The following is a 20,980-nucleotide window of genomic DNA, read 5'->3' as shown; positions in this document are numbered from 1 at the left end:
GACCAGCTGCTCTAAGCACTTAGTGATGATGGGGGTGAGTGCTACTGGGCGGTAGTCATTGAAGCAAGATGGGTTGGAGTTTTTGGGTATGGGGACGATGGAGGTGGATTTGAAGCAGGCCGGTACCACAGCGTGGGCCAAGGACAGATTGAATATGTCTGTGAGCACTCCTGCAAGCTCCCCAGAACACGCTCTGAGAACACGCCCGGGGATGCCATCAGGACCTGCAGCCTTGTGGACATTGATCCTGCTCAGCACCGCTCCTACATCGGTGGGGGAGAGAGTCAGAGGTTGGTGGTCTGGCGTCATGTCTGCTTTGGTTGTGGGGTTCCCTCGCTCAAAACAAGCATAAAAGTTGTTGAGCACGTTGAGGAAGGAGACATCAGAGGATGCGGGGGAGGGTTTGGTGGTCCTGTAGTCTGTGATGGTCTGGAGTCCTTGCCACATGTGTCGGGGGTTGGAGTTGGAGAAGTGTTCTTCTACCTTCTTTTTGTAATGGTGTTTGGCTTTTTTGATGCCCTTCTTTAGATTAGCCCTGGCTGTACTGTAGGCGTGTGCATCTCCTGACCTAAAGGCAGTGTTGCGGGCCTTCAGGAGGAGACGAACATCCCGGTTCATCCAAGGCTTCTGGTTGGGGTACATGGTGATCCGTTTCTGGGTGGTGACACTGTCTGTGGTTTCGGAGATGTAATCCAGTACAGATGAGGCGTACTGGCAGGCACGTGCAGAGGGGGGGGCTAGAGGGGCTTGAGCACCCGCCCCTTTCCTGATGGGTGCCCAAAGTGCCCTTTTGTTGAGGCAACCTTAACATTTTTATTTTTTATTTAACTATTAATCACAGTTTTGCTAAATAAAAGGATCTGGCTTGCATCAGTCACATGATCACATTTAACCAATGATCACTCTTGACGGCAGAACGCGCTGGTTACGAGCCGGGAACGAGCTCACAAAGAGCACGCGCATTTTTAGTGGTCCGGAGCTGCAGGAGAAACACAAGTTAACTCAGAGACACAGACTGATGCGACACAACCAGTAAGTAGGTGTACAGCGCACACTGTAGTGTGTAGCACACAGGAGTATCAGCTTATTACGTACACGTTGGTAAGCTGTCTTGTTGCAACTGACGAACTGAAACAAATGAGCGTGCTGTGTGTGCAACAGCGCGACAAACATTACCTGTCCTTTTATTAACTGCACAAGTAGTGCTGGTCACAGCTGCTGGCTACCTGTGTAAGGCTGTCATGGGTCTGTAGCTCTGTCACCGTTTTAGGGAACATGTTTAGTTTTAAAGTATTTATAATAATAATAATAATGGATTGGATTTATACAGCGCTTTTCAAGGCACCCAAAGCGCTTTACAATGCCACTATTCATTCACTCTCACATTCACACACTGGTGGAGGCAAGCTACGGCAGTGGCGTGTCTAGAAAATTTTTGTTGGGGGGGCCAGGTAGGGGCACAGATTTGGAGAAGGGTGGCAGATGTAATTGGCAGATAATGTTAAAAACAATTCTACCAGCCGTTAACCATAATTCAATAACCCTGTAAACCTAATAACCGTAACCTTATTAGAATGAGATTTTAACCACTACGGTGCAAAGTGTTTAGATACTGTGTTGATTAAGTACAAGAGATACAATCAGTCAGTGTTTATTCAGCATTCAAGGACATCAATATTTGCATAGTATTTTACTGACATGTAGTGCACATGTGTTTTGGGCAAAAACATTTTTGAATATTAAAATATGAACATTTTTAACATACAATTGGCAAATTAGCCAATGCAAAACTTTATCTGCCTGTTAAAAAAAAAGAAAGAAGATAATCTTCTCACAAACTGGTGTTTGATTTTGAAACAGGAAAAAAGTGGAGAAACAACTGAAAAGACTAACATTTGAATAAAACCTGAAAGCAAGTAAATACTTTATATGCTGCCTTACTTTGGTAATATTGAGAACAACACTGGCTGATGATGAAATGCAGTCAGCTGGCATGGTGACACTGCCAGTATTAACCTGCAGGGCTGGACTGGGACAAAAAATTGGGCATTTTCACTACAGATTGGCCCACCAGGTATTAAAGCCATAAAGCCTTTGAATGAAAACAGATGCTGCTGTGACAGTGATGTACAGTCTTTTTGGTATATGTATGATTTCTATACATTTTACGTCAGATAAAAACTTTCTTCGCAAGATTCAGATAATTATTTAATAAAAGCTAGATATTTTAAATGAGAATAAGAAAGTATTTCTTTATGCCCTCCTCTCCCTGTTAATGCCCTACCTGGCCCCCTGGCAACACTTTGCTAGACCCGCCCCTGCACAGTTACCAGCTGTCAGCTACATAAAAAAAGGATCCTGGTGTTATTTATCTCTCAGAAACAGTTCATAACTTCAACTCATTCCTGTCACCTAAAAGGTAAACCTGTTTCTCCATCACCTGTTCAGCTCTGATGGTTCAGTAAGGACATCTCCTGGTTTCATCTTCATGTTTCCCTCTCACCACATATCCAAACCGACATCATGACCAGCAGCTTTACAGCTGTGGCTCCAGCAAACATTCTAACTAAATAAATTCTAACAACAGCTGATCAAGCTTAAACGTGCTGTTGCTGTTTAGCGCGACATCCGCTGGTTTCCTCTTTCTGGCTCAAAGTGGGTGATAAACAAACAAGAGAGACGATCAGCTGATCATTGATCAGTTTCATGATTGAAGTAGCAACAGGAGAGAGAGGAGAGAGAATGAGAGGAGAAGAAGCAGCTGTGCAGCGTAAAGACAGAATAACTCCAGTTTTGTGTCTTTTTCCATCCTAGCTGAAGTCCGGGACAAACTGCGTCTCTTCTCAGCTCAATACCAAACGCGTAATATTTTCTCTGAATGAGGGACCATTCCATTTTTAAGGAGCTGTTGGCAACTCTACTAACTAACCTTATGAATAAAATAAAGTTCACTATCAGTAACATCATAGCAACCGAACATCTGTATAAACTTGTCATGCTAGCTCACACAGTATGAGGTATTGTAACTGACTGTAAAAAGTCAGCACAACGAAAATAAACTCCACCTAAACTTGGTTTATATCTGACCCAGATAGACTGCAGCTCATAACTTCTTACCTGAAGTTCAGTTCACCTGACACTCGGACTGGTGGCTGCCTCGGGGCTCTCCTCCTGCTTCCCCTTCCCTCATCCACCTGCTGGCCTCTGTGGAAGCCCTGCCATAGCCACCACCAAACAACTGAGTTATTTTTACACATCGACCTGCATCTTATAACTCATAACTCTTATGTTAAGTGGGGGAACTTGCACAATCGGTGGCTAACTAAATACTTTTTTGCCCCACTGTACACTCACTGGCCAAATTTTTGTTAGATACACCTGTTGAGCTGCTCATTAGGTCAAATACCTAATCAGCCTATCACATAGCAGCAGCTCAGTGCATTTAGGCATGTATACATTAATAAGATGACCTGCTGAAGGTCAAAGGGGATTTAAATGACTTTGAACATGCATTGTTGTTTGTGTCGGACAGACTTGTCTGAGTATTTCAGAAACTGTACAACCATCTAACCGGTTTATAGAAAATGGTCTGAAATGGAGGAAATCTCCTGTGAGCAGCACTTCTCTGGGAAAAAATCACTTGTTGGTGCCAAAGATCAAAAGCGGAATGAGCAGATTACTTACAGCTGTAAGGAAAGCAACATGAACTCAAATACCCACTTACTTCAACCAAGTTATCAAGAAGAGCACCGCTGAAAGCACAATACGTTGAACCTCGAAGCTGATGGCCTAGTGTCACCTGCTGGATAGAGGTGAAAACACAAAGCAAACAATGTCTCTTTCATCTGTTTCACAGCATGCACGGGAACTGGAAACTCGCCGAAGGGAGGCAGAGGAGAGAGAGCGGAGGAAGCAGAGGGAGGTGCAGCTGGAACTGGAAAGACAGCTGAAAGAGGCTGTGATGGTAAAAAAAAAAGTTTTCCACTTGACACCAATTATGTACAGAGTCTTTTCTCCTTGACTTTGATCTTTGAGAACTCCAGCAAAATGTTGACTGTCATTATAAAATTCACACCTAGTCTTTAATGATTTGGAAAAATGGTTATGACAGTCCAGGAAAAGGTCATTCAGGAATAGGTCAGTTTATACCGCTCTGTTGGTGCATCTGTTTATGTAGCTGTGTGTGTGTGTGTGTGTGTGCATAGATAAAAGACAGCATGCAGGCTGAGATGCAGGTGAAGGAAAAGGAGGCTGAACAACAGAAGAAGAGGATCAGGGAGCTGGAGCTGACACAGCAGCAGCTGGAAGTTGCCCTTAATATGGAGATCCAGGCTCGGCTGGAGGAGGAGAGGGCCAGACTGGAGCTTGAGCGGTAACAATGGATTTCTAACTCTTATTATGGCCCTTTATTATTTTATTTGTGATGGAGATCTGAGATATCCATGAGAAGTATTAACATTTTCAGTTGCTTCTTCCCTTTTTCCCCTCCTTCAGGCTGCTGCAGGCTGAAGATGAAAAGAGGAAACATTTCCAGCTCCTCCAGGAGCAGCAACGTACAATGCAAAACCTCAGCCCCATACAGGAGCTGTCAGATGGCAGTCCCGATGAGGACACCCCCTCAGCCCTCAACTCTGCCTCTCAGGAGCTCCAGGATCTGCAGGCATCTCGCCAAAGAAGTCACCAGCGTCTGGAGGTGAACAAGTTTGTTTTGACTGGCTTTGTGAGCAGCATCTTATTTAGTGCTCTTCTAAAACAACACTGATGAAGATGCCTGCATGATTTTTGTTTCCAGGAGGTTCAGGAGAGGCTGAGGAATGCCAGTCAACAGGTACGGCACTGGAACATCCAGCTGAACCGACTGATGACCCCCATTACTCCTGCAGGTGCGGTATTCACTTTGCCTCTTTGCAGCACAGACTTCTGGAACAGAGTGTTAGTATAGTTAATAACAGTGTAGACCAGGGGTGTCAAACTCAAATACACAGTGGGCCAAAATTCAAAACTGGATCAAAGTCACAGGCTAACTTTAATATTTATTGAAATATATTTATTCCTCCAGATATAAGAATGAATCTTTTCTTATGGACTCAAACACATTTTGCTGAAAAACTGAATATGGAACAAGCAAAGCTTAATACTAAACAATATATATATTAGCTGTATAATACCAGTAGGCCAGCTCTAATAGTAATTTGGTATGGCTTCGCGGGCCAAATGTAATTAGGTTGCGGGCCAAATTTGGCCAGAGTTTGACACCTATGGTGTAGACCATATAATCTGTCAGATAATTGCATTAAAATGCTACAAAAGGCACCTACCCCCAAACATGTCAAGAGATTCATTCAGTGACTTGAATGAAAGAATCTGACTCACCTCAAGTTAATTAAAATTAAAAATAAATCTTATTATGATTTAAACACGGAAATCTTAAAACGAAAAATAAGCGCATGCACAGTTGTTACAGGCTGCAAACATGTTTTATACTGCTTTGAAGTCTGGGACAGCATCATAAGAGGCATAACTGATCTCACCATAGTCCCATGAAGACTCAAGATGAGTGTTTTCATCTTGGTGTTTTGAAATCAGGCATGATGAATGAAGGGAAGAACTGTCTGTTAAGGTTCTCAGTCGTTCAGGTCATCGTAGTCTAAGGAGCTTGGAAAGAAAAGCATCTGGACTTCTTTAAGTTTCTTGAAGAGCATTTCACCTCTCATTCAAGAAGCTTCTTCAGTTCTCTGAAGAAATTCTGAACTGAAGAAGCTTCTCAGATGAGAAGTGAAACATCTTCAAGAAACTTAAAGAAGTCCAGATGCTTTTCTTTCCAAGCTCCTTAGACTGTAGTTAAACTTCACACACTGGACTTGTCAGTCACACATCCTTCGCCAGTAGGCATTCCCAGAATGATCTTTCCCCTTCTGACGCTTAGAATGACCAAATATGTGCAAAATGGACAATTCCACATGCCACCATGTCAGTCTTTTATTAAATATGACATGAAACAAATGACTGAGCCATTAAATTTGTCACAAAGGTGTTCACCTAATTCCAGGCAAATGGAATAGACTTCTATGGGACCATAAGTCTTTTTGCACTTTGACATTTGTTTTACTTTTCAGATCTGTAACCTATAACTTTTATACTGTATGTGTTTTGATCATAGGAGTCTACTTACTTACTTTTAGCACGTTTAGCAGATGATGTTGGCTTCTTTTTTCAGTACTGGAGCTTCCTGCTCATTGAAGACTTTTCTAAAAGGAAATGCTTAATCCAAAATGGCGTTTTAAGGGCTTGGATTAATGTCAATTTCAGCAAATATTCTTTCTTATGTTAAAAGAACATGGATCTCTGTCAGTGATAACTTCTGACTTTATAACTCAAATTTTAAGAGAGAGCTTCACTGCTAAGCTCTCATCTGTGTGGGTGTCACGGTTCGCTTGAGGACTCACACGCAGGACTCAGAGGCACAGTCTGTATTTATTACAGTTCCACCAGGTGTATATACAAACAGTGCAGGGGATAGTGCTATATACAAAGCGGTGACAGGGAAAAGGCTCTGGGGAAATCCAGGTAGGGAAAAGACACTTGCTCCTCTTCTGACTCTCTCTCCAAACACCGCTCGGGGGATGCAGAGTCGGGTCCAGGGGATCTATGTACAGAAGGAAACACACGTTAGAGGTTTTGCACAGGGAAGCAAAAGAGAACTTGCTCAGAGCCGGGCTGCACTGACGCGAGTCACACACAACGATCCAGTGATGAGTAGAAGCCACTCCCTGGCTTAAATGCTGGCTGCACTGATGAGGCCCAGGTGTTTCCTCCTCAGAGGGGCGTGGGCCGAGGGCGTGAACCCACCATGAGTTCCGCCCTGGCGAGAGAGAGAGAGAGAACACTACTAGTCAGCGGCCTGCTGATCCCCTGGCCGTGACAGTGGGGTTCAAATCCCTTATTCAGATTAAGATTTTATGTGACATTACATTGGCAAAAATTACATTTACTTGAATAATGTGAGTATTGGAGTAAGTACTTGAGTAGTTTTTGAATAACTTTCATTTTGTAATGTGCATATTTTATGAATAATGATGTTTCAATACTTTAATCTACTGAATAAGTAAGAATTAGACTTAATAATCTTTTTACTTTAAAAAGGGAAATTGTGTACAATCTTTTATTCTCCAAAATGCACATAATAAAAATGTTTTGGGGAATGTATATGCTTTTTAAAAACCAATTGCTTCTTACTTGATGCATGCTATAACTTTCAGCAAAACTGAACTAAAATGTGTTAACAAGCTTACCAAATAAGAAATGTTTTGCACCAAGGCGTTAAAGAAATGCTAAGAAAAAATGAAAATACTACGTTGCAACCTGTGTGTGTGTGTGTTTATATATCTGTATCTATATAGATATAGATATATATGTGTATTCGTACCCTTTTTTCATCATCTAGTTTCCTGTGCCAGATCTTCTACTGATCCACTGAGGCAGACATGTAAAAAACATGAACTAAAGCATATTTCTGTATATAAACAGGACTTTAAATCTTTATCAACAGCTACTTTAGAGGAAATTCTTCAATAAACTGCAACCAAAGGCTCAACTCAGAGGACAAAACCCAACCTGTTATAAATAGTGTGACAGCAAACTTTCTCTTGTGTAAAGTTACAAATAGGAGTAATTATCCACAGAAGCTTTTATACATAATGAAGTTATAATTCGTCCTGTAGAAATTGTACATTTAAGCTATATAGTTCCCTCTGTGATAACTCTGCTATGAATGCCTCTTATTAACTTTTATGCTTTTACAACCCACTATGAGCAAACACTCAGCAACAGTGGGAAGGAAAAACTCCCTTCTTGAAGGAAAAAACCTCTGGTAGAACCTGGAAATCTGTCTAAACTAGTTGGGGGTTAGAGCAACAGATGCAAGTCTTCAGATCATTTGCAGTGTGACTGTCTTTGTGCACACTTTAACCTCATTCAGTTTTCTTATTTGTCAAAATGCACCATGGGTAAAAAAAAAACAAAACAAAACAAAATAGTAATGAAGGAGAATCCTCAGCAAAGATGAATTAAACAAGTTTTATTTTGATCCAATTTTACTTTAAGTAAAACACATCTTTATTTGATGACTTTAATGTCATCAAATAAAGACAGTTTTGATGGAGCTCCTGACCCGGCCCAAGCTCTCTATGAAGACGAGGAAAAACTCCCCAGGGGGCCAGATCGATGGGAAGAAACCTCGGGAAAGCCCATTCAAAGAGAGATCCCCTTTCCTGGGATGGCTGGGGGGGTTACAGGAAGTCCGAAAAAGCTAATTTTTTATTTATTTATTTTTTAAGATTGACCCATTCCTGTCCAACAGAAAAAAGAAAGGAGGTTACCACAATGTATCACACTTATATGATAAGGTGTGAATTGTGTGTTTGTGTGTGTTATCTTAGCCAGGGGTGAAGCTGGAGCTCCTCCAGTGTTGGGCGCTTCTCCGGGGCTATAGTTAAACATGCCTCCAAGAAATTCTGGCATTCTTGAAAGAAAGAAAAGATCAAAAAGATGAAGATGATAGTTCTAGTGATCCAAGGCATCAGTGAATCTGGAAGTGTGAAGTTTTCTTACCTGTGGACAGACGCTTTTTGATGCTCAGTTTCTTTGCGAGGAACCTCTCGGTACTAAAGTGCCGTGCATGAAGCGCTTCATACAACACCACTCCCATTTGCCACACCGTGGTGGGTCCACACCTGTAGCAGCTCCTCCTGTACCACTCGGGAGGGGTGTGAAGAGGAGTGCCTAACAAACAGACACAATTACAATTTCTTCTAAAACAAAAGACACAAATTGTTACATCTGTGAAAAGCAGGAGCAGAATATGTTACCATAGAAGACGCGATACAGAGATCGCTGTTTAACAAAGCAGCTCAGTCCAAAGTCAATGATGCGAACTCGAGGCACATCGGAGCCGGTCTCAATCAGAATGTTTTCTCCCTTGATGTCCCGATGAAAGATGTGTTTATCCTCAAGTTCCTTTACAGCATCAACGAGTTGCTTCAGAATGACCTGGAAAAGATGAAAAACACAATAATGAGTTAATGCTTTTCTGCCTTGATTGAATGCTGTACAGTCTAAGGCTCTCCCAGTCAACCTACCTTGGCCTTGTCCTCTGGTAAGGTTCTTCCATATTCTGCTTTGTATTTTTGCAGGTCCACAGCGGGGACAGGTCTCTCCAGCACCAGGATCAGCTCTTTGCCAAGGTCGAACCACTCCAGCAAGGACACAGGTGCTGATATTCCCACTGACCCTTCTGCTTCACCTGCAAGTTTAACCATAATGGCCACTTCCACCGAGAGCATCTTCCCGCTTTCATCCTGAAATATTACAACAAAGTGGATGATGAGGAACGCCGCATTCAATCCAGTAATGTAAAACTGATTCAAGTGTTGGACGCTTACCGCCACTTTGCAGTAGACTTTATTTTTGGGAATGTGTTTGATGGCAACCTAGAAGACACAGAGCATTGGTGAGCATTTCCTCAGTATGACATAATGAAAGGTGGAAACACAGCAGACGTCTCAGTTTACGATATTATCCATTATCTGCGTTACTGCCTGTCTTACTACCATCATCTGAACACTTACTGGAAAACGATCTTCTATCCGGTAGCCAGAAAACACTGCTCCGCAGCCTCCTTCTCCGAGCTGGTGCTCCTCCACATATCTGGCTTGGAATTCACCTGAACAGACAAAACAGCAAATCTTGTTTTATTACAGCTGTGACACAAATTACTCTCCTCTGTAGCCTAAATGTTCCTTTTGCCCTTCCCCTGAATATAAAACCCAAGCTGCTTGCTACTTACGTTTTTGGTCTGCCACTGATTTTTTGTCCTGGTCCACATTCCTTTTTTTTTTCTTGGGTGACTCTCTGTCGTCTCCCATGGCCTTTCTTTTGCCATGTTTTGCGCACACCTGTTTGTTGTTCAAGTCTGGAGATGTGGAAAACACCAAAAGCACATCAGCTCACTGGATGATAGACACAAACACTAAACACCAATATCTTAAACCTAGCAACCACACTTAATCTACCCCCTTATTCAACTAATTAGCCTACCTTTACCAGAGTCCAACGAGGAGGATGCTTGCTCCTTGTCACCGCTCATATGGTCAAGAAGTTTAGCCCTCTTTGCTTTCTTTGTTGTGTCCTCTTCATCTTGCACAACCTTGCGCTTCACTCCTTTGACCACATCTGAGCTGGTGGAAGGACCAGCCTGCTCAGCGACCCTCCTCCTTTTCATTGGGGTCTTCTTTTCAGGACTGGCCTTTCTTTTAGCAGTCCTGCTCTTACGATCTATAAACGACAACAACACAGTGGTGAAAAAGAGTCCCCGACATCAAGACTGGAAGCAGTTTGATGGCAAAGAATTTGAAATTGCTTTTGCTTAAATGATCACAAGTTTAATCTTGGGATGAAAAAAAAAAACTGATCAGTGCGAGTTGATACTAGGTTTACTAAGTCTTACATCTTGATGGCACTTGTTGGTCTGTTTTTACTGTTGAGTCCAAGAATAAACTTATTACATTATTTTACCAAAAGACCGGTAACCTTTCTTTGATTAGACATCTTGTATTAAAGCTATTTTCAATTAAACATATGATTCAATTGCTCCAAAAATGATTCACACAGTGTCAACATTTCTAGGATTTGGATTTTACCAGGATTTGATTTTATTATTTTACTTACCTTGATCTCCCGAATCTTTCTTATCGGCTGGAGTGGCAATTTTTCTTGTTTCCTTTTTCATTGTAATTTCGGAGACCCTTTAAAATTGAAAATGTAAACCGTAATGAGCTAAGATTGAGTTAATACTCCTTCAAATGTGCACCCTTCAAATGCTTGACTTTTCTAACTGAATTCTGTAAGTGAGCTTTATAAGTAAACTCTGGAAACTACGGCAACACAACATAGAATCTTGCCTTTCAGTGACTTCACTGACTGCCAGCAGTTCAAAGTAGTTTACAGAAAAACACTGGCAGACAAAGCCATAATATTTCATATAATTCAATCATTTCATATCAATTAAACAGTTTCTTTCATTATCTTTCATCATTTGTATAAAGACCTCATCTATGGATGACAGTATGAAGATTTGTGGTTGACCACACACATTATAATAAACACAGTGTCAGCTACATTGTCATCTGATTTAAAGTATTTATTATGTACATTTAACTGTCATGGTAGTGAGTCTGTGACCCAGTGTTTTGTGTTTGTTCATTTATATTCATTGATTATTCTTATGTATGTTTTTGGTTCTCTTTATTGTTTTCTTCTTGTGTTATATTCTTAGGCTTTAGGTTTCTGTTACTTTGCCTTGCCCCTGTGTCCCACGTGTCATGTCTAGTCACTCTTGTTTCCATGTTCCCCAATTTCTCCCCAGTCAGTCATGTCTCTGTGTCAACTCTGTGTCTTTGTAAAAGTCTCTTGTTTGCTGTTTTACTTTGATAGTCATGTGTGCTGTGTTAGTGTTTTCATGTCTGTGAAGGTTCTCAGTCATCTAGGTCATCGTAGTCTAAGGAGTTTGGAAAGAAAGCGTCTGGACTTGAAGTTGCTTGAAGATGTTTCACCTTCTCGGATGAAAAGAACTTAAACTTTGCTTGAACGTCTTCAAGCAACTTAAAGAAGTGCAGACGTTTTCTTTCTAAGCTCCTTAGACTATGTTAGTGTTTTCAGTTTTCCTTCCCCATGGTCTTGTTGTTTGTGATTTCTCGCAGCTGTGCTCTCATCCTGTGTCTTATTCCCTCATTTATCCCTCTGTGTATTTAAGCCCATTGTTTTCCTCTGTTTGCTGTTGGGTTATCTGTGTATCATCCATGACAATTAAATGAAATAGCAAATGCAACTACAATTTCAATGAGATTCATTCCTGGCATTCTACTGCGGTGGCTGAAAGTAGACACCAAGCATTATCACTGTAACTGATGTAAATATTGGACTTGGAGGGGATTCGTCTGATAGACTGATGCAAACATTACTGTGAGGACATTTTTGAATCTCCCAATTTTCTTTTTTTCTGAAAGAAAGAAAGTTGGTTACTGTATCACATTTGTATGGCAAGATGTGAATTCAGTATGCGTGTGTGTTTGTGTCAGAGAGGAGTTTATCTGAGCCAGGGGTAAAGCAGGAGGTCCTCCAGCATTGGGCACTTCTCCAGGACTTTGTTAAAACTTGTTTTCAAGACGTCTGAAATGAAAGAAGGACAAGAGATATCGAGATGATAATTCCAGTGATCCAAGCGATCACATTGATTTTCTGCAAAATTTTCTTTTTGAGAGTCATTCGGCTGGGCAGGGGGTATAACACATCTGCAATGCAGCAACATCTGCTCTCTGGGCCTGTGTGAGAGTGTTATCTCAATGGCGGGAATGAGGATGTTGGAATTTGGCATCTCAGGCACCAACTCATCTCTTTCCTTAACCGGGCTCACCAGAGATTGGTTTCAGCCTCTCTCCATGCTTTAAGGAGGTTGAGTTGATAAATCTGACTGGCCCCTCCCCTGTCTGACCGTATCTCTTCATAGTCAACACCAATGTTCTCACCGTGTGACCATGAACGGTCCTTACCACTTGGCAAGTAATTTCGAGCTAGAAGAAGGGAGTAAGACAAGCACTTTATGTCCCTGTTAAAATACAACTACATTTTATCAAATATCACTAAGCAGTCCTTACCTTTAAATACAGCCTGGTTTCTTTCTCTTTCTTTCTATATCTCTGAGTGAAGTTAGCTCTCATTCTTTCTCTTCCTGTGAAATACAGCAAGTAGAGCTTTAGATAGCAACACACTGTGACACAGTTAGTGTTTGTTGAGGTGATAGAAATGCTGCATTTGAAATTACCTGACACAACATTTTACTCCCTTTTATGTTCACTCCTTTTTTTCTGAAGTACCGCAAATTATGGGCACGTGGGGTTGTTCTGGTGTTGTGCTAAAAATAAATAAATCAAAACTACAGTACATGGTTTGTTCTTTCATCTCTTTTTATGCGACATCCTCTACTGATTAAAACGCGACTGCCTTTCACTGTTTAGGCTCAAATCTCATTGTTTGAAGGCCTGCAGTGACGTGAAATATTAACTTCCCCCAAATGCGTTAAACCCAAAGTAACGAGTTTGTTTTGAAAATATACGGAGTGGAAACTACAGATATTTGTAGTTTTGCACGTCTTTCTTCCTCCACCAGAGGCCATAGGCGCTGTCGATCTTGTATGTCCTCCTGCGGCAACATCTCTGTGAAGCTGATGCCTTCTTGCTTGCAGGTTGAAGAATCTTTGGTGCGCCTCCACAATTCTTCTTTAATTCGCCTCTGTGTGAATAGAATAATGATGTTTCTGTTTCTGCCATCAACTTGTTTCCCTAAGCGGTGGACAATATCAACAGCCTCTTCTAAGTTCAAGTCAGGGGCAATCTTCTGAAGCGTTTGCAAAACCTTCACTCTAATGTTTTCGTCTTTGTCTTCCTTCACCCCTTTCAGTTTTAGGCACCACCTCATTCGGTAGCACTCTTGTTCTCTCACTCTTCTTTTCAAGTCTTCGTTTTCTTTAAGCAGCAGTTCATTCGCATTTGCCAGTTTAACAACTTTCAGTTTGCAATCAGCTATCTCTGCAGCGTTAAACTCTACAGCCTTAGCCAAGCTGGCAACCATAGCTGCACTTTGTCTGTTTTGTTCCTTGATATCCTCCAGTTGTGCTTCAAATTTTTTGTCAAGTCCCATAATGGCTTCAAAAATAGTTTTATTGGAGATATCATCTTCCTTCGCTGAAGATTTTGTTCTTTTCTCCTCTGGCGGTTGTTTTCGTCTCCCTGTGAGGTGTCATGCCGAGCAGATATCAGAATTGAGTTCAAGCAAAGTTGACTCTTTTGGTGATTACAGTTTGTCCGGGCGGGCTGTGCGTCTTATTTCATCTGCAGACACGTCGTTGGATGAGGAACAGCTCATGTTGGCATCAGTGGCAGTCAGGATGGCGGCATCTTCCAGAGGGAAGGTCAGGTCGCTGGTCTCTCTGAGCAGGACGCTGTCCACCAACAAGCCCGGTTCCACGGCTGGAGATTACCCTCCTCCGGCTGAAGCCCCCGCTTTTCCCCCGAACAGCGAGCCAGCAGCGGCGCCTCAGCGGAGACCCAAAAGCAGCGGCTGCTCCGTGCTCCTCTTCCCCAGTCAGGGCAGCCAGTTTGTGGGCATGGGCAGAGGACTTTTGAAATACCCCAACATTAAAGAAATGTTCACCATAGCCCAGAAGATCCTGGGTTATGACCTGCTGTCTCTGTGTCTGGAGGGCCCCGAGGACGAGCTGCAGAAAACCCCAAAGTAAGTGCCAGATAAATGTCTGGAAAAGGACAATAACTGCAGGTCCTGCCTTCTTAAATGTGGCCATTTTATCTTTTTAAAAAAAAAAAATACTGCTACAGTAATATTAATTTATATTTAAAATGTGCGCACATTATGTATGAAGGTGTGGATGAATGATGCTTGTTGTAAGAAAGCATTTTGAGTGCCCAGTAGAAGAGCATCTTTCAAATGCAAAGTTTCTCATTTCAACTTTAATTACTGCACATGATTAAGGCGATAAGAGTAAATAAGGCTTCCAACAGTGGTTATTTCTTATTATCATATCTTATTTTTATTGGTTTTATCAGTAGATTGTTGTTTCACTCCCACCAAAAACATCACCGTAAATAATCTTCTGATTCTGAATGACCATTTAAAAAAATAAACAAATTGTTCTGAGTTAATTTCAGTTACGGATGTATCAGTGACGTAAATGATATATCGGTCATAATCGGGAGGCTGTTACATTTTTATTTTTTTTTACTTGTTTTGACTTGTCTTTTCTGGGGCGATGAACTTTGCAGAAGGTAGAAAGATTTCTTTTTTGGGGTCTTTTTGTGCATTTGTACAGTGGCGTGTCTAGAAAATTTTTGTTGGGGGGGCCAGGTAGGGGCACAGATTTGGAGAAGGGTGGCAGATGTAATTGGCAGATAATGTTAAAAACAATTCTTCCAACCGTTAACCATAATTCAATAACCCTGTAAACCTAATAACCGTAACCTTATTAGAATGAGATTTTAACCACTACGGTGCAAAGTGTTTAGATACTGTGTTGATTAAGTACAAGAGATACAATCAGTCAGTGTTTATTCAGCATTCAAGGACATCAATATTTGCATAGTATTTTACTGACATGTAGTGAATGAATGAATGAATGAATGAATGAATATTCTTTATTGTCATTGTCACAGGTACAATGAAATTGAAAGATGTCTCTGGTCAGTGCAACATCACAAAAGATAAATACTTAAAAACTATAATTAAATACTTAAAAACTATAATGATAGGATATAAAAGATAGAAATACATATAAAATACAGTATTCTCATACCGTAGATACACCCAAGCAATCCAGGCCTAAGGCCCCATACAGACACTCAACATACGACCTAGTTGATATATCACTCAAACAATCAATCACTCAGTCAATTTGTTAGCGCATCCAACAAAACATGTCTGAAAGCATTCCAACATCAAGGGCACAAATGACAACAGGGGCAATGAAAGTCATCTACTTTTAGTAGCATTGAGACATGATATTGCAATTGGGTAGAAACTGTGTTTGAGTCTGTTAGTCCTTGTGTATGTTGTTCTATACCGTTTACCTGAAGGCAGCAGTTCGAACATGGAGTGTCCAGGGTGTGAGGTGTCCTTTATGATGTTATGGGCTCTTTTGAGGCAGCGGGAACTGTGTAGGTCTTTCAGTTTGAGGAGAGGGCAGCCGATTGTCCTTTGGGCAGCGTTGATTACTCCCTGGAGTGCTTTCCTCTGAGCCACTGTGCAGCTAGCGTACCATATGCCTATGCAGTACGTTAGTATGCTTTCGATGGAGGCTCTGTAGAAAGACACCAGCAGTCTCTGTGTGATGTTGTTCTTCCTAAGCACTCTCAGAAAGTACAGTCTCTGTTGTGTCTTTTTCAGTAGCTCAGAGGTATTCACACTCCAGGATAGGTTTCCCTCTATGCTGACTCCCAAGAAGCGGAAGTCTGCCACCCTCTCCACACAGTCGTCGCTGATGATTAGTGGTTGGATTTCTGTCTTGTGTCTTCTGTAGTCAATTATGAGTTCTTTGGTCTTTTTCGTGTTTAGGAGAAGGTTGTTATCCTTGCACCATGAAGACAGCCGCTCCACCTCATCTCTGTAGGCAGACTCATCTCCCCCAGACATGAGCCCCACCACAGTAGTGTCATCTGCGAACTTTACAATGGCGTTGCTCTGGTGGGCGGGGGTGCAGTCGTGTGTATAAAGCGAGTAGAGCAGTGGACTAAGCACGCAGCCCTGTGGCGACCCAGTGCTTAGATTTAGGGCTGGAGATGTGTAACATCCCACTCTCACTCTCTGTCTGCGGTCGGTGAGGAAGCTATTGATCCACTTACAGGTGCTGTGAGGAAGCCCTAGGTCTTTTAGCTTGGCGTCCAGTTTGTATGGAAGAATGGTATTAAATGCCAAGCTATAATCCACAAAGAGCATACGCACATAGCTTCCTTGCCTCTCCAGATGTGTTAATGCTACATTGAGTGCTGTTGCTATGGCGTCCTCTGTCGATCGGTTTGCTCTGTAGGCAAACTGGTGTGGGTCAAGGCTGCTGGGTAGGGCTGCTGTGATGTGGTAACGCACAAGTTTCTCAAAGCACTTCATCACCACCGGGGTTAGTGCCACTGGTCTATAGTCATTTAGGCTAGAGATATGAGATTTCTTGGGCAAGGGTATTATGGTGGAGGTCTTGAGGCAGGGTGGGACGTTTGACTGTTCAAGGGATTGGTTAAAAATCCTGGTGAAAATATAGGCAAGCTGGTCTGCGCAGTCTCTCAGCACACGTCCTGGTACGCCATCTGGGCCGGCTGCCTTCCTCGGGTTAACAGCCCGCAGGGTGCGCCTCACTTCATGCTCCTCCAGAGTGATGATGGTACTGCTGCTGTGGGCTGTATGGTGTAGCTGTTCCTCTGAGGCATAGGGTGCAGTGACCTCAAAGCGTGTGAAGAAGATGTTCAGCTCCTCCGCCAATGCTGGGTCACCTTCAGCCATACCTGATTTGGACTTGTAGTTTGTCAGCTGCTGGACACCCTGCCACACCAGCCGGCTGTTCTTACTCTCCAGGTGGTTCTCGATCTTCTTCCTATAGTCCGCCTTGGCCTTCTTAATGCCTTTTTTCAGGTTGGCTCTAGCCCTGCTGTAGCTCTCCCTGCTTCCGGACCTGAAGGCGCTGTTCCTCTCTTTTAACAGCTGCTGGACTTCCCGGGTCATCCATGGCTTTTGGTTGGTGTAAACCCAGATCTGCTTGTCTACTGTGACAGTGTCTATACAGTGTTTGATGTAACAGAGGACACTGTTTGTGAACATTTCCAGGTCTTGATGTTGGAAGATATTCCAGTTGGTTCTGTCAAAGCAGTCCTGTAGCTGTTGAGAAGCGCCCTCTGGCCATGTTGTTATAGTTTTAGTGATGGTCGACGCAGTTTTCCTGATTGGGGCATATGCAGGAATTAGGAGCAGGGATAAATGGTCAGATTGGCCCAGATGTGGTAAGGGTCTTGCCCTGTAGCCCTTCTTGATGTTGGAATAGACTTTATCTAAGGTGTTAGCCCCTCTCGTGGCACACTTCACATGCTGGTGGAAATTAGGGATAGCTGTTTTTAAATCCACCTGATTAAAATCACCCGCTATAATGTGCACTGCGTCAGGATATTTATTGAGTTTATTGTTGATGTTCGTGTGCAAAAGCGCTAGTGCCACGTTAGTATTTGCATCTGGCGGTATGTAAACAGTTGTTATTACCACAACAGTGAACTCCCGTGGAAGATAGATGGGCCTGCATTTGACAGTCAGATATTCTATGTCCGGAGAACAGTGACGGTCTATGATCACTGTGTTTGTACACCAGCTGTTATTCACGTATATGCAGATTCCCCCTCCTTTTCTCTTACCGGAATTGTTTGTTCTATCCTGGCGCTGTGCGGTGTAGCCTGCTAGCTCAATAGCAGAGTCCGGGATGGACTGATGCAGCCAGGACTCAGTGATTAGAAGAATACATGAGTTTTTGATGTGATTGTCCGTTGTTATTTGTAACCTTAGTTCGTCCATCTTGTTCGCCAAGGATCTGACATTCGAGAGATATAAACTCGGGAGCGGTGGTTTGAAAGGCTTCCTCCTTAGCCTGGTTAGCACGCCAGCCCGGCAGCCTCGCTTCCTCCTTCTCTCTCGTCGCCGTCTGCGTCTCCCTCCCGCCGGAATAGTAATCCAAGGAGCGCCCGGTCTCCTCGCTACTTCCTCTGGTATTTTGTGTGAGTGGATAAATTCCATGGTCACGCTCACACGGTAACTCACTCCGATCTTAAGAAGATCATGTCTGCTGAAGATGTTATTCGCTTGACTGATCGCGCACAAAACAAAACACAAAACGTACAAAGATAACCAAACACCACACTGACCAGTGGTACATCGAGCTGCTGCAACTGTGTGCGCCGCCATCACAGTGCACATGTGTTTTGGGCAAAAACATTTTTGAATATTAAAATACGAACATTTTTAACATACAATTGGCAAATTAGCCAATTCCAATGCAAAACCAATGCCCGTTAAAAAAAAAAAAGAAGATAATCTTCTCACAAACTGGTGTTTGATTTTGAAACAGGAAAAAAGTGGAGAAACAACTGAAAAGACTAACATTTGAATAAAACCTGAAAGCAAGTAAATACTTTATATGCTGCCTTACTTTGGTAATATTGAGAACAACACTGGCTGATGATGAAATGCAGTCAGCTGGCATGGTGACACTGCCAGTATTAACCTGCAGGGCTGGACTGGGACAAAAAATTGGGCATTTTCACTACAGATTGGCCCACCAGGTATTAAAGCCATAAAGCCTTTGAATGAAAACAAATGCTGTTGTGACAGTGATGTACAGTCTTGTTGGTATATGTATGATTTCTATACATTTTACGTCAGATAAAAACTTTCTTCGCAAGATTCAGATAATTATTTAATAAAAGCTAGATATTTTAAATGAGAATAAGAAAGTATTTCTTTATGCCCTCCTCTCCCTGTTAATGCCCTACCTGGCCCCCTGGCAACACTTTGCTAGACCCGCCCCTGCACAGTTACCAGCTGTCAGCTACATAAAAAAAGGATCCTGGTGTTATTTGTCTCTCAGAAACAGTTCATAACTTCAACTCATTCATGTCACCTAAAAGGTAAACCTGTTTCTCCATCACCTGTTCAGCTCTGATGGTTCAGTAAGGACATCTCCTGGTTTCATCTTCATGTTTCCCTCTCACCACATATCCAAACCGACATCATGACCAGCAGCTTTACAGCTGTGGCTCCAGCAAACATTCTAACTAAATAAATTCTAACAACAGCTGATCAAGCTTAAACGTGCTGCTGCTGTTTAGCGCGACATCTGCTGGTTTCCTCTTTCTGGCTCAAAGTGGGTGATAAACAAACAAGAGAGACGATCAGCTGATCATTGATCAGTTTCATGATTGAAGTAGCAACAGGAGAGAGAGGAGAGAGAATGAGAGAAGAGGCAGCTGTGCAGCGTAAAGACAGAATAACTCCAGTTTTGTGTCTTTTTCCATCCTAGCTGAAGTCCGGGACAAACTGCGTCTCTTCTCAGCTCAATACCAAACGCGTAATATTTTCTCTGAATGAGGGACCATTCCATTTTTAAGGAGCTGTTGGCAACTCTACTAACTAACCTTATGAATAAAATAAAGTTCACTATCAGTAACATCATAGCAACCGAACATCTGTATAAACTTGTCATGCTAGCTCACACAGTATGAGGTATTGTAACTGACAGTAAAAAGTCAGCACAACGAAAATAAACTCCAGCTAAACTTGGTTTATATCTGACCCAGATAGACTGCAGCTCATAACTTCTTACCTGAAGTTCAGTTCACCTGACACTCGGACTGGTGGCCGCCTCGGGTCTCTCCTCCTGCTTCCCCTTCCCTCGTCCACCTGCTGGCCTCTGTGGAAGCCCTGCCATAGCCACCACCAAACAACTGAGTTATTTTTACACATCGACCTGCATCTTATAACTCATAACTCTTATGTTAAGTGGGGGAACTTGCACAATCGGTGGCTAACTAAATACTTTTTTGCCCCACTCACTGGCCAAATTTTTGTTAGATACACCTGTTGAGCTGCTCATTAGGTCAAATACCTAATCAGCCTATCACATAGCAGCAGCTCAGTGCATTTAGGCATGTATACATTAATAAGATGACCTGCTGAAGGTCAAAGGGGATTTAAATGACTTTGAACATGCATTGTTGTTTGTGTCGGACAGGCTTGTCTGAGTATTTCAGAAACTGTACAACCATCTAACCGGTTTATAGAAAATGGTCTGAAATGGAGGAAATCTCCTGTGAGCAGCACTTCTCTGGGAAAAAATCACTTGTTGGTGCCAAAGATCAAAAGCGGAATGAGCAGATTACTTACAGCTGTAAGGAAAGCAACATGAACTCAAATACCCACTTACTTCAACCAAGTTATCAAGAAGAGCACCGCTGAAAGCACAATACGTTGAACCTCGAAGCTGATGGCCTAGTGTCACCTGCTGGATAGAGGTGAAAACACAAAGCAAACAATGTCTCTTTCATCTGTTTCACAGCATGCACGGGAACTGGAAACTCGCCGAAGGGAGGCAGAGGAGAGAGAGCGGAGGAAGCAGAGGGAGGTGCAGCTGGAACTGGAAAGACAGCTGAAAGAGGCTGTGATGGTAAAAAAAAAAGTTTTCCACTTGACACCAATTATGTACAGAGTCTTTTCTCCTTGACTTTGATCTTTGAGAACTCCAGCAAAATGTTGACTGTCATTATAAAATTCACACCTAGTCTTTAATGATTTGGAAAAATGGTTATGACAGTCCAGGAAAAGGTAATTCAGGAAT

General features: G+C 42.4%; 1 protein-coding gene and 1 long non-coding RNA gene across 3 annotated transcripts; both read right to left on the bottom strand.

Annotated features, from left to right (window-relative positions):
* Nucleotides 1-8,062: 8,062 nt before the first annotated feature.
* On the bottom strand, nt 8,063-10,962 carry LOC146688728 (serine/threonine-protein kinase pim-1-like). 2 transcript variants are annotated; one of them, XM_085437705.1, is made up of 9 exons: nt 10,726-10,959; nt 10,096-10,332; nt 9,845-9,970; nt 9,627-9,721; nt 9,441-9,488; nt 9,138-9,356; nt 8,868-9,048; nt 8,611-8,781; nt 8,063-8,521 (listed from the first exon to the last, which is right to left on the bottom strand). In XM_085437705.1, exons 1-9 carry the CDS (start codon nt 10,784-10,786, stop codon nt 8,430-8,432), a joined length of 1,230 nt encoding a protein of 409 aa, XP_085293831.1. In that variant the 5' UTR covers nt 10,787-10,959; the 3' UTR covers nt 8,063-8,429. The 2 variants fall into 2 exon arrangements, with proteins under 2 accessions (XP_085293831.1, XP_085293829.1); XM_085437703.1 differs by having other exon boundaries at nt 9,138-9,488; nt 10,726-10,962.
* A 1,506-nt stretch (nt 10,963-12,468) lies between these two features.
* LOC146688727 (uncharacterized) lies at nt 12,469-20,044 on the bottom strand. The gene is made up of 3 exons (XR_014916185.1): nt 19,970-20,044; nt 12,711-12,784; nt 12,469-12,626 (listed from the first exon to the last, which is right to left on the bottom strand). It is a non-coding gene; the product is annotated as an uncharacterized LOC146688727 (long non-coding RNA).
* Nucleotides 20,045-20,980: the final 936 nt, after the last annotated feature.

The sequence above is a fragment of the Copadichromis virginalis genome, linkage group LG17 (genome assembly GCF_057382275.1).
Source record: "Copadichromis virginalis isolate Kocher_CV1m ecotype Utaka linkage group LG17, C_Virginalis_male_GT1.1, whole genome shotgun sequence".
In the NCBI taxonomy this organism is placed as follows: Eukaryota; Metazoa; Chordata; class Actinopteri; order Cichliformes; family Cichlidae; genus Copadichromis; species Copadichromis virginalis.
The sequence above is the reverse complement of the archived record's forward strand: the minus strand, read 5'-3'. Positions and strand labels throughout refer to the sequence as shown.

Coding starts and splice junctions, on each gene's coding strand:
- LOC146688728 (XM_085437703.1), bottom strand. CDS start 10,786: ATGAAAAAGGAAACAAGAAAAATTGCCACTCCAGCCGATAAGAAAGAT. Junction 9,722..9,844: donor ATCAGTGGCAGACCAAAAAC/GTAAGTAGCAAG, acceptor TTGTCTGTTCAG/GTGAATTCCAAGCCAGATAT. Junction 8,522..8,610: donor CAAAAAGCGTCTGTCCACAG/GTAAGAAAACTT, acceptor CTTTCTTTCAAG/AATGCCAGAATTTCTTGGAG.